This window comes from Coregonus lavaretus (assembly GCF_964263955.1).
Source record: "Coregonus lavaretus genome assembly, chromosome: 10".
NCBI lineage: Eukaryota > Metazoa > Chordata > Actinopteri > Salmoniformes > Salmonidae > Coregonus > Coregonus lavaretus.
The window spans coordinates 37981855-37995904 of NC_139997.1; the positions used below are offsets into that span (position 1 = coordinate 37981855).

Here is a 14050-nt window from a genome sequence, read left to right on the forward strand (position 1 = left end):
AATCTTGGATTCAAGAAAAGAACACAAGAGAGAGTACATGTCTATTGTCAAGCATTGTGTCTCTAAATCTGCCCTGGGGTTTCACATGCTTATAAATGCATTAAAAGGTAATTTGTCTTAAAAGCAGCATTATTAGAGGTTTATTCTTTTTTTCTAGGGGGTTGGTTTCAAGGGATTGTCTATAATTTCATTCATCAGCTTGCAGTATTATTCGCTTGCGTTTTGCTGCATTTGGTAAATGGTTTTTCAGTATTTAGTCTTCCCTATCAGCAGAGGAAGATAGAAGCGCTAACAGGCACCAGTGTTTTATATCAAGCAAAGAAAGTGTATTCAGTTCTGAACTGGATCCTTTCTAACTCCTCACCACAGCATCACCCTTTTAGAGACCTTTGTTTCTAAATATTATAAAATAGGCTTAATGAATCACTTTTGATAGGCATAGTTAATATCATTGTATTCTATCTAGACAACACTAGACTAAACTCAACTCTATGTGAATCAGAGCATTACTGAATAGGACTGAAGCTGAATCTGAAGTGGCATAATGTCACTGGAGATTGAATTAGACAGTGAATAATATCCCATATTTTTTTCCACAAAACACAATATTTGAATTTGTAGACAGTTTCAGTTAAGCCCAGGGTAGTGGGGTTGGTGAAGAGAGGAGCAGGATCCAGTACAGTTTAAACAACATTATGACATCGCATTATTCCCCATTTCAAGCGTATTTTCAATTAATACATTTTTTAAAATTATCTTATGAAAAACAGTCCTAGGTTTAAGAGTTTCTTTTAAACAATATATCAACTTGAACATATGGGGGCGGTTTCCCGGACACAGCCTAAGCTTATTGGACTAACAAACACTTTCAATGAAGAATCTCCATCAGATGTGCTTCTCAGTCCAAAAAACCTGCCCAAGAAACCTGCCCATGGAGTCACATGAGTGCGTACACATGTTTGTGCATATAAATATATGCATAGATATAACTGTATATTTATATATGGATGTACATACATGCAAGTACTCTCATTTCTTCTTTGGTGTCGTTGGTTTTGAAGTTTTGGATCCTGAGACATTGTTTGTTTCATCTGCTGAGGAAGATTGTACAAGGCACTCGATCTTTCTGTGGATGGGAGGAGCAGAGGAGAGAGGAGGGTTAGAAGAGACACCTGCTTTTTCTACGTATTTGACATTGTAGCCCGACTGTATTGATGCTTTAATCCAGTTTGGAGGCACCAAGATGAGCTAAAGGTGTTTCTCTGTGTGGATGGCCAGTTCGCTACTCTCTGTGGCCCTATATCTGTCTTACTCACTTCTTCTCCTCGATTTTGAAGAGAACGAAGAGGATGAAGTTCTTCACCAGCATGAAAGTCATCAGCAGGGCGATGGCTCCGCCCACTGCAGAAGCAATTATGATGGTGAGAGTGTTGTCCACCACTCGTACTACCGAGAAGGAACCAGGGAGAGGAGAAGGTAGAGGGTGATCAGACAGACAGTACCTACCTACAGTGCATCGTACACAGCACAACACATCTAGATGTTGTTGCCCATATAGTACCTGACTACCCGCCCTGCCCATTGGCAGCACCAGAGGACCTACAGTATATGATCTGCCTGCAGTAAAGCAAAGAGAACGCTAGTTATTACTCACACTCGTCCACCACGACAAGGGTAAAGATAGCGCTGTGGTTCTTGCCCTTCTCTTTGGGGTTGCGTCCGAAGCAGGTGTACTGGCCCTCGTCCTCGAAGGTGATGTTCGAAAGCAGGATGGAGATGTTGTTGTGATCACTGGTGCCGATAAACTCCACCCGCTCCCGGTAGATACTCACTGGATGGGGATCCATCCCGTCTGACGGAATCACAGACTCACACACCTGAGAGGACCAGGCAGTCGTCAATCATCTGACACTCACAATATCTGACCACAACTCCAATCAAACACTCACATTAGAGATATCACTTACTGATGCAGAAAACCATTGATCTTCACCCCCTAAATTAGAACACTTGAAAATATAACCTCCCCACACTGACTTTGAATATCCCAGCCCTGCCGCTATCTGTGTGAGATCTGAGCTGACATAAATGACAGTAGTTGTGTGGCTGCTGTTGTTGCAGTGGGCCAGGGCAGCTCTGACCCACCTTCTGCATAGTGCCGTTGTCGTTGTACTGCCAGTTGAAGTAAAGGTTTTTGATGCCGATACAGCTGGCGTAGGTGCAGGGTAGCACCACAGTACTGCCATTCAACGCCTCCAGGAACGGGACCTTCCCTGTGGACATCTCCAGGCCCTGAGCAGACCACACACCTGGGAGGGAGAATGTAAAAGGTAGTACACAATACTACTGAGAAATACAGAAAGGGAAAAGACAACACACACCTGAGTAAGAAATTAAAGTACACAGTCTACTCATGTGGTTTCAACATTTCAATGGATACTGTTTCCAGAATTAAATCCTTCCTGAAATATCATCTATTTTACTTAACAAGTGCATAACAAGCCAGCTCCTCTCTTTTACAACCCTGTCAAATTGTGCTGCACTCTGTGAGGGGGAAGGGAGAGGGAGAGAGGGAGAGAGAGAGAGAGAGAGAGAGAGAGAGAGAGAGAGAGAGAGAGAGAGAGAGAGAGAGAGAGAGAGAGAGAGAGAGAGAGAGAGAGAGAGAGAGAGAGAGAGAGAGACTTTCTTGCAAGCTCTAAAACCAACAATGCAGTTATCAATAACAATATAATACAAAAAATAACATAAGCAGGAAATGTAGGACATTTTAAACTTGTGGTGTTTGTGAGCTTTTAAAAAGGCGTCTAAAATGTGTAATTTCCCCTTTGAAATGAAAAATGTTTCAACCCCTACAAAAAATGTCCATACATTTTTATCCACATAATAATTTACATTTCCTGTTGCTGCAGGATTATTTTCCTGCTGTAGCAAACTTGCTCAAATTAAGATCCTACATCTGTATGTACAGTTATTGTGTGTGTGTGTGTGTGTGTGTGTGTGTGTGTGTGTGTGTGTGTGTGTGTGTGTGTGTGTGTGTGTGTGTGTGTGTGTGTGTGTGTGTGTGTGTGTGTGTGTGTGTGTGTGTGTGTGTGTACGTGTGTGTGTGTGTGTGTGTGAGAGAGGTGGCGATGGGGTGAGATTGTGTTTCTCTAAGCGGGAGGTAAGCTTTGCTTCTTCTTTATATGGTGTCGAATAAAGCTTAAACCATGTATTTAGATTGTAGGTAGGTATGGTAGTTAGGTATTGTAGGTAGTTTATCTAGGTAGTTATTGTAGGTAATTATTGTAGGTAAGTATTGTATTCGGCTGAGCCCGGTGAAGCACGAGGCTAGCTAACCCATTACCTGGACCAATAAAGCTAGCTAGCTAGCGGGTAGCTACTGGTAACTATTAGCAACTGTGGATAGTTGTTTCCAATGTTATTTCACGCTTAAGAGTACCTGTAATTATGCCAGCTAGCTACCTACCATTCAGCTGTTTTTCTAACTTCATTATCTGAAGCGTTAACGGGACAGACGCGAACTGGCTAAATCGATTCAGTAGCTAGCTTTACACTTAACTAGCTAAGAGTAGCTACTAAGGGTAAGTTATAACCTACATATATTTTTATTTTATTTTTACATACTGGTAACCAGAGTCGTTCAAAAGGAATTCAAGACATGGGTGACTAGTTAACGTTAGCTTGGCTCTCTCTGTGTGTTTCATACCGTGGGAGGAGGGGTTGGTTCGTTGACAGAGAGCATTGGCTAGCTAATATGCTAACTATTCTAGCTAGATAACTAACTGGCTGAATAAGTTGACGACGTACTCACTCAAACTGTCAAAACGAACCCCAAAACTTTACACAACGTTAGACACGACACAAATGATCTGTTTAGCGTGTTAACACACTATTGGTAGTTTGTTATAACCGAGTATTGGTGCTAAACCGTGTTATTGGAAGCTAGCATGCTAGTTAGCTATGGCATCATAGGATACGGTGCCCTGGGCGGTTTTCACGGAAGAACACTGTACCAAATTAGCTAGCTGAATAAACTAAGTTAGAGTCTATTCCTAGAAAACATTGAACCGCTGTAGTTTACAACAATTATAATTTCTAAAGTGGAAGTTGGGAGAGTTATATTTGAGTGTTTCAGTGAAACGTAAGTGAGGGAGGCCCCACTCTCTCGCTTTCCCAGATGTTTAGTTAATTTCATTCCGATCTCCTTTGCATTATTGTAGCCTTTTCTGTAGCCTGTCAACTATGTGTCTGTCTATCCCTGTTCTCTCCTCTCTGCACAGGCCATACAAACGCTTCACACCGCGTGACTGCTGCCACTCTAATCTGGTGGTCCCTGCGCGCACGACCCACGTGGAGTTCCAGGTCTCCGGCAGCCTCTGGAACTGCCGTTCTGTGGCCAACAAGGCAGAGTTCATCTCAGCTTATGCTACCCTCCAGTCCCTCGACTTCTTGGCGCTGACGGAAACATGGATTACCACAGAAAACATTGCTACTCCTACTGCTCTTTCCTCGTCTGATCATGTGTTCTCGCATACCCCGAGAACATCTGGTCAGCGCGGCGGTGGCACAGGAATCCTCATCTCTCCCAAGTGGACATTCTCTCTTTTCCCCCTGACCCATCTGTCTATCTCCTAATTTGAATGCCATGCTGTCACAGTTACTAGCCCATTCAAGCTTAACATCCTTATCATTTATCGCCCTCCAGGTTCCCTTGGAGAGTTCATCAATGAGCTTGACGCCTTGATAAGTCCCTCACAGTTCTGGGTGACTTTAACCTCCCTACGTCTGCATTTGACTCATTTCTCTCTGCCTCCTTCTTTCAACTCCTTTACTCTTTTGACCTCACCCTCTCACCGTCCCCCCCTACTCACAAGGCAGGCAATATGCTTGACCTCATCTTTACTAGATGCTGTTCTTCTACTAATCTCACTGCAACTCCCCTCCAAGTCTCCAACCACTACTTTGTATCCTTTTCTCTCTCGCTCTCCTCCAACACTACTCACTCTGCCCCTACTCAGATGGTAATGTGCCGTCACAACCTTCGCTCTTTCTCTCCCGCTACTCTCTCCTCTTCCATCCTATCATATCTTCCCTCTGCTAAATCCTTCTCCCTCCGATCTCCTGATTCTGCCTCCGCAACCCTCCTCTCCTCCCTTTCTGCATCTTTTGACTCTCTATGTCCCCTATCCTCCCGGCCGGCTCAGTCCTCCCCTCTTGCTCCGTGGCTTGACGACTCATTGCGAGCTCACAGAACAGGGCTCCGGGCAGCCGAGCGGAAATGGAGGAAAACTAGACTCCCTGTGGACCTGTCATCTTTTCACTCCCTCTCTACATTCTCTTCCTCTGTTTCTGCTGCTAAAGCCACTTTCTACCACTCTAAATTTCAAGCCTCTGCCTCTAACCCTAGGAAGCTCTTTGCCACCTTCTCCTCCCTGCTGAATCCTCCTCCTCCACCCTCTCTGTGGATGACTTCGTCAACCATTTTGAAAAGAAGGTTGACGACATCCGATCCTCATTTACTAAGTCAAATGACACCGCTGGTCCTGCTCACACTGCCCTACCCTATGCTTTGACTTCTTTCTCCCCTCTCTCTCCAGATGAAATCTTGCGACTTGTGACGGCCGGCCGCCCAACAACCTGCCTGCTTGACCCTATCCCCTCCTCTCTTCTCCAGACCATTTCCGGAGAACTTCTCCCTTACCTCACCTCGCTCATCAACTCATCCTTGACCGCTGGCCATATCCTCAAAAAACCTACACTCGATCCATCCGATGTCAACAACTACAGACCAGTATCCCTTCTTTCTTTTCTCTCCAAAACTCTTGAGCGTGCCGTCTCTAGCCAACTCTCCTGCTATCTCTCTCAGAATGACCTTCTTGATCCAAACCAGTCAGGTTTCAAGACTGGTCATTCAACTGAGACTGCTCTTCTCTGTGTCACGGAGGCTCTCTGCACTGCTAAAGCTAACTCTCACTCCTCTGCTCTTATCCTTCTAGACCTATCTGCTGCCTTTGATACTGTGAACCATCAGATCCTCCTCTCCACCCTCTCTGAGTTCGGCATCTCCGGCGCTGCTCACTCTTGGATTGCGTCCTACCTGACAGGTCGCTCCTACTAGGTGGCGTGGCGAGAATCTGTCTGCACCACGTGCTCTCACCACTGGTGTCCGCCAGGGCTCAGTTCTAGGCCCTCTCCTATTCTCTCTATACACCAAGTCACTTGGCTCTGTCATATCCTCACATGGTCTCTCCTATCATTGCTACGCAGACGACACACAATTCATTTTCTCCTTTCCCCCTTCTGATAACCAGGTGGCGAATCGCATCTCTGCATGTCTGGCAGATATATCAGTGTGGATGTCGGATCACCACCTCAAGCTGAACCTCGGCAAGACGAAGCTGCTCTTCCTCCCGGGGAAGGACTGCCCGCTCCATGATCTCGCCATCACGGTTGACAACTCCATTGTGTCCTCCTCCCAGAGTGCAAAGAACCTTGGCGTGACCCAGGACAACACCCTGTCGTTCTCTGCTAACATCAAAGCGGTGACCCGATCCTGCAGGTTCATGCTCTACAACATTTACACCTTACACAGACACTTGAAACCCTACCTCTTTAAGGAATACCTGGAATAGTATAAAAGTAATCATTCTACCTTCCCCTCCCCCACAAAAAAAAGTGGTTGTCCCACTGGCTATCATAAGTTGAACGCACCAATTTGTAAGTCGCTCTGGATAAGAGCGTCTGCTAAATGACGTAAATGTAAATGTGTGTGTGTAGTATTTTATTACAGTGTTTGGGATGTTGTGAGGCCATTTAACTCAATGCAGGCTCATTAAACTCAGTAATTAGCAAATGAGTTCGGGCTCATCTCCCCTTTAAGGGAATCCAAAAAACGCAGGTCCCACCACCTCTTTAACACAATCCAGATAATGCCAACACCAACACTTCTCAAGTGGACCTAAAGATGATGGATGGTTAGTCTGGGTACATACACTCACTGGGACTATACAGTAATGCTGCTCACACACTTTCTCCCTCTGCCCAGTCTGTCCTCTCCTCAAATTCACTAAACGATAGTATTAACTGTCCTGTCTGTCCCTTTCTATCCCATTTTCTCTTGCTCTGTTTGTCCCTCTGCAGCCCCCATTCCTGAACATTTTTCCTCCCTCTCTGTTTTTACATCACACCTCAGCTGTGTGACACATCATCAATAACCAACTCAAGGTCAGGTTTGGACAAGCCCATCCCCCTGCAGTTTGGGATAATACATGGCTGTAAACTCCAGTGAGGGCTGCACAGTGGGGGAGCAAAATGACTCCTTCACTCACAGACTCCTTCCCTCTTTTTCTCTTTCACATACACACACACACACGAACACACACACTATCTCTCTCTGCCCCAATGCAGCACAGTAATGCTGCAGAAACTCACACAGGGGTCGTTCCACCTCAAAAAGCACAAGAAAGAGGATTTCGACACCCACCATCTCAGAGTGTTCTGAAATTGTTTCTGTTGTTAGATTAGCATTTTTGCAACATTATTTTGTTGAAATATAATTTGATCTCTGAGAAATTAAGCTAATTGATTGCAATTTATAGGATTCATATAATATTCAATAAATATAGCACCTAACATCCGATTTGGGCCCAACTTTTTTCTTACAATGAGTTAGACATGAGGAATCCAAAGAAATTGTCAAAAGCCACCCTCCACAACCCACGCCAATCCCACTCCAACAACGAGTATATAGTATCAGTTCTCTATGTCTGACAAGTAGTATGAGAACTGTTTCTTCATCCTATGTAATGTATTTACAATTAATTTTGTGTTTTTTCCCCTGTTCAGAGACATTTGTCATTGGAATTGTTAGGTTTATGTCCCATCCTACATCTTGACATTACCAGGTTTAGATTAGATTAGATTTAGTTTGCCTCCGGAGTGGCGCAGCGGTCTAAGTGCTTGAGGCGTCACTACAGACCCGGGTTCGATCCCAGGCTTTGTCACATGACCGGGAGTCCCATAAGGCGGCGCACAATTGGCCCAGCGTCGTCCGGGTTAGGGGATGGTTTTGCCAGCAGGGCTTCACTTGGCTCATTGCGCTCTAGTGACTTGTGTGGCGGCCGGGACGCCTGCAGGCTGACTTCGGTCGTCAGTTGAACAGTGTTTCCTCTGACACATTGGTGCGGCTGGCTTCCGGGTTAAGCGGGCGGGTGTTAAGAAGCGCTGTTTGGCGGGTCATGTTTCGGAGGACGCATGATTCGACCTTCGCCTTTCCCGAGCCCGTTGGGGAGTTGCAGCGATGAGACAAGATCAACATTTTGGAGAAAAAGTGTGTAAAATACAAAAAAATATAAAATATATTAGATTTAGTTTATTAGTGATATGTACAGGGGCGCAGATGTAATTGCAGGGTACATTGAAAATCTTATGCTCCGGGCTCCAACAGTGCAGGTAAACAAGACAAAAAAAGGTCCTGACCACTAGATGGTGTCTCAAAATGGACAAACAGTACTGTTGCCACTTCTTTTGTCATTTTTCAAGTAAAGGTCTTTTAAGGGAGTATGCGAGCACACTTGTTTGGTTTGGTAGCTGAGTTTGGCTAGGCGCCAGCCGAATGGAAGCATGCTGACGCCTTCACAGGGTAAGGAAACTAATATGTAATTTTGTAATTTGGGTGAACTATCCCTTTAACATTGAAGGGGGGTTCTTTCAAATTAAAATTAAAGTAGAAACAGCACCATCTAGTGGTCAGAACCTGGTAATATCAGGATGAAGGTTGCACTTCCATGACTAATTTCTCTGAAAAGGGGGGGGGAACACAAAATTCACTGAGAATACATTACATAGGATGAAGAAACTATACTCAGAGCCGCAGCTCCATACTACTTGTCAGACATAGAGAAATTATACAGTATCCTCATTGTTAGGGTGGGATTGGTGTGGTGGGTCCGTGGGTGGGTTTTTCAACAAAATAATGTTGCAGGAATGCTAAAGTTATCCGTTTGTAACTACAGAATAATCTGAGATAGTGGGTGTCATGGCTTGCTGGAATGAAATGGAACGACCCACAGGGCAGAGATCGATCTCTCTCTCTCTCTCTCTCTCTCTCTCTCTCTCTCTCTCTCTCTCTCTCTCTCTCTCTCTCTCTCTCTCTCTCTCTCTCTCTCTCTCTCTGCATTGTGATTCTGCATCTGGGTTTGAACTAGGTACCACAGCCACAAAATCAGATTCCACAGCCACAGTAAAATATTGGCTACAAAAATGTGCTTTTTGGTCTTAATTTAATGTTAAGGTTAGGTTTAAAATCTGATTTTAAGAAGATAAATTGTGGAAATGGGCAGAGTTTAGTCATAATTAAGACTTTGTGGCTGTGTAAACTAGTGACAACCCTGCATCTGTCTGTCTGTATATTTTCTCTGCTGTTTGGTGACCACTGATATATAGTTGTAACTGAAGATAGTGCAGGTTCTACAGGATATGGCTCAAAGGGGCTGGTTAACCTATATGGACAAATAAGAAGGTAAGAGACAAATCCAGTAAGGTTGACATAATACAGCAAAGACTCAGCCCCATTCCAAATCCCATTCAGAGCCAAACCAGGACATCATACCCCAGGACATTTCACATGGTAATTGTCCCAGAAAAATAAAGGCACCCTGATCCTAGACCCTCCTATGGATTCTGTCAGAAGCAGTCTCCACTGTGTTGCTTATGTAATTACTTTGTTTCCAAACTGTCATTTGTGAGGTTCTCTCTTGTGCTAGGCTTCTAACTGGAACAGTGATGCTCTACTTTCTAACCTACATGTGTCTCTTTCAAGAACAATTCTAGCATGAAACCTCATAGACCTACCTGTACAACTATACCATCCATAGAACCAGAACTGAGCACACATCATGAACACTATCTAACATTTTAGACAAAAATTTTGATAGACTCAGCTAATCCTCTAAACTATGAGCCTACAGTATGTCCTAAATGACCCAGCAATCGTGTGGATATGAAATAGGTGAATTGCAGACACTGAGGCATAATTTGGCTGGAGGGGAGGGACGGGGTGTAATGCTGGACTTGTCCTGCAGTCCTGTTGGCTCAGAGCGTGAGAACCTCAGAGCCTGAACCTGAGCCTGACTGAGCCTGGCTGACAGCTCCTGGTCTGTCCAACTGTTAATAATATGACCATGATATTTCACATAGCAGATGCTGCTGCCATGATACCATCCCTCCCTTCATCTCAGACCAGTCCCCATTACCCCACTGCACTTCCACTGATACCAGCCAACTGCATTATTACTCTATTAACCTGGGTCTGCAGAGGAGCTTCTCGTCACACTGAAATGTTGAAACAAATTGACTCAGAGTTAAAAGCTAAAGAAAAATCTATACAGTAACTCCATGTTGCACAAAAGCTCTTAGTTGTGTGTTTACTGTAAAGGCAAAATAAAATGATGTGTTAAACTGGTAATGTCTGATATCGATAAAGTACTTACAGTGCATTCAGAAAGTATTCAGAAACCTTGATTTTTTCAACATTTTGTTACGTTACAGCCTTATTCTAAAATGGATGAAATAGTTTTTTCCCCTCATCAATCTACACACAATACCCCATAATGACAAAGCAAAAACAGATTTTTAGAAATGTTTGCAAATTTATAAAAAATAAAAAACTGAAAAATCACATTTACATAAGTATTCAGACCCTTTACTCAGTACTTTGTTGAAGCACCTTTGGCAGCGATTACAGCCTAGAGTCTTCTTGAGTATGATGCTACAAGCTTTGCACCCCTGTATTTGGGGAGTTTCTCCCATTCTTCTCTGCAGATCCTCTCAAGCTCTGTCAGGTTGGATGGGGAGTGTCGCTACACAGCTATTTTCAGGTCTCTCCAGAGATGTTAGATCGGGTTCAAGTCCGGGCTCTGGCTGGGCCACTCAAGGACATTCAGAGACTTGTCCCGAAGCCACTGCTGCGTTGTCTTGGCTATGTGCTTAGCGTCGTTGTCCTGTTGGAAGGTGAACCTTCGCCCCAGTCTGAGGTCCTGAGCGCTCTGGAGCAGGTTTTCACCAAGGATCTCTGTACTTTGCTCTGTTCATCTTTCCCTCGATCCTGACTAGTCTTCCAGTCCCTGCAGCTGAAAAACATCTCCACAACATGATGCTGCCACCACCATGCTTCACCGTAGGGATGGTGTCAGGTTTCCTCCAGACATGACGCTTGGCATTCAGGCCAAAGAGTTCAATCTTGGCTTCATCAGACCAGAGAATCTTGTTTCTCATGGTCTGAGAGTCCTTTAGGTGCCTTTTGGCTCTGAACGGGCTGTCATGTGCCTTTTAGTGATGAGTGGCTTTGTCTGGCCACTCTACCATAAAGGCCTGATTGGTGGAGTGCTGCAAATGACTCTGGAGCTCTGTCAGAGTGACCATTGGGTTCTTCGTCACCTCCCTGACCAAGGCCCTTCTCCCCCGATTGCTCAGTTTGGCCGGGCGGCCAGCTCTAGGAAGAGTCTTGGTGGTTCCAAACTTCTTCGATTTAAGAATGATGGAGGCCATTGTGTTCATGGGGACCTTCAATGCTGCAGAATATTTTTTGTACCCTTCCCCAGATCTGTGTCTTGACACAATTCTGTTGTGGAGCTCTACGGACAATTCCTTCGACCTCATGGCTTGGTTTTTGCTCTGACATGCACTGTCAACTGTGAGACCTTATATAGACAGGTGTATGCATTTCCAAATCATATCCAATCAATTGAATTTACCACAGGTGGACTCCAATCAAGTTGTAGAAACATCTCAAGGATGATCAATGGAAACAGGATGAACCTGAGCTCAATTTCCAGTCTAATTGCAAAGGGTCTGAATACTTATGTAAATAAGGTTTTTCTGTTTTTTATTTTTAATACATTTGCACACACAAAAAACTAACTGTTTCCGCTTTGTCATTATGGGGGTATTGTGTGTAGATTGATGAGAAACATTTTTTATTTAATCCATTTTAGAATAAGGCTGTAACGTTACAAAATGTGGAAAAAGTCAAGGGGTCTGAATACTTTCCGAATGCACTGTATATTCTTTTAGTCCTTTTAATTCTCATGAATACTATTGCTATGATAGAATGCTTGTGCAATAGGCGGCCACTGATAGGTCCTGCATAATAATAATGTGGATGATGTATTTAATGACACACCTCTGAACAGACACTAGCCCACTGCTGCAGCTGCCAGGGCTTTGATCAACTCGGATTCAGGTTGTGAAACAGAGGGGTGTTATGTACACTGAGATTATAAAATCACTATTCTATATGGTAACGTATGCTTAGTTATCCATAAAACATACTTCAGCATACAAACTGACAGCAGTTTCTAGCCACCACACAAATGAAACTCTGATACAACATTTCACCAATCATGCCACATAGTGAAAAGCCAACTGCCACAACGTTGCCTACCATTCTGAAGTGAGAGCAAGATTTTAACTGTGATGAGTCTATTCTATTGAACTGGAGAATCAGCAAATACAGATCGCAAATACAGTAAATGTTTTATAGCACACTACAGGGCAGTTGGGGTCGCGGAATTGGGGAAATTGCTAAAACTTTACTCAACAGAAAGAGAGAGAGGACGACCTGGGAGTGAGAGGTGCAGAGAGAGAGGGATTGGATGAAAGAGAAGTGATATATGACTGAGACAGAGAAGTCTTACTGAGCAGCAAAGTGATGATCAGGCTGGTCCGGGGCCAGGCGGTGTGTGAGGACAACGGACCCCTGGACCTGGGCTCCTCAGCCCCACTCCCCTGAACCTCCATGGCACTCTGATCCCGTCCAAAACACCCCCTGCTGTGGGATCCAGCCCAGGGTCCGTTGGGCTGGAGTTATCCCCTCAGAAACTGGTCAGGTCTGTGTGAACCTGAATCCCCCTGGTGTGGTTGTTCGTTGTGCCTTGGCGACTGATCTGGTCCCAACCGAGGCACCACGTCCCACTGTGTTGTTAGCCAGTCCTGGTTGCGGTGCGTCTTCCTGCCAGCCCCAACCCTCCTGTCAGAAAGACTGTAGGTTAGACAGAGGGCGTGCAGGAAGAGAGCAAGAGTGAGCAAATGGGGGGGGGGGGGGGGGGGGGGGGTGGTACAGACTTAAAAACAAACTCAAGACGAACTAAGTCAATCAACTATAATCATACGGTAAGAGAGAACTCCTAAACTGAGAGAGAAAGAGGAGCAGAAATAGTGAGGATTTAAGAGACAGAGAGAAGAGACACGAGAGAGAGAGAGAGAGAGAGAGAGAGAGAGAGAGAGGAGAAAGAAAAAGAGAGAGAGTAAAGGGGATGTAAAACACTGTGTGCGCAGCGTGAGACAGTACTGAACTGTACCTCTTCCTGTGGCTGTATTCCCTGAGAAGCCGGACCAGCAGGCTGACTACACAGCACAGCTGAGTCAGTGAGGACGAACACACGGCAGAGCAGAGAGGAGCTGAGCCAGGGGAGAATCACTGCGCACAGCCAGTCAGTCAGGGTGCAGTCAAGGAGATTCTATCAGCCAGCGATTCCTCTGCAGAGAAAGGCGCGATGCAGTCCCAGTCAGAGAGAGAGACAGAGAGAGAGAGAGAGAGAGAGAGAGAGAGAGAGAGAGAGAGAGAGAGAGAGAGAGAGAGAAGAGAGAAAGAGAATGGACAGGAGGAGTGCTGCAGTAACCCTGGTGGCTGGTGGCTGCTGGTTTGGATGGTCCTTTCTCTTCTTCCTGGATAGAAGAGCCCCAGTTTCTTCTTCCTTTTGGCTGCTAGCCTGCCCCTCTGGCTCTCTCTCAACTTTCCCCTGCTCTCTCTCTCTTGGCTCAGTGCCTGCCTGTCCCTCTCTCTTTCTCTCCCTCCCTCCCCCTCTCTCTCTTTCTTTGCCTTCTCCTTCTCCTCCTCCTCGTTACCCCCCTCCCTGTCTGTCTCCCTCTCTCTCTCCCCCTCCCCTCCCCTCTCCTGACTGTGAATGCAGACGCAGGCACTTTTGCCAGAGTGCTTGTGGAGAACAGAGAAAGTTCTGCAGTGCAGGTTGGAGGGGGTTCCGTAACAGAG

General features: G+C 45.2%; 1 protein-coding gene across 1 annotated transcript; it reads right to left on the reverse strand.

The window, feature by feature from the left end:
- Positions 1–1029: 1029 nt before the first annotated feature.
- On the reverse strand, positions 1030–12798 carry LOC311136110 (sodium channel regulatory subunit beta-4-like; the record flags this gene model as incomplete). Its single annotated transcript, XM_084170192.1, has 5 exons — positions 1030–1126; positions 1317–1446; positions 1655–1877; positions 2146–2309; positions 12696–12798. 5 exons carry the CDS (start codon positions 12796–12798, stop codon positions 1030–1032), a joined length of 717 nt encoding a protein of 238 aa, XP_084026318.1.
- Between the last annotated feature and the right edge of the window lie 1252 nt (positions 12799–14050).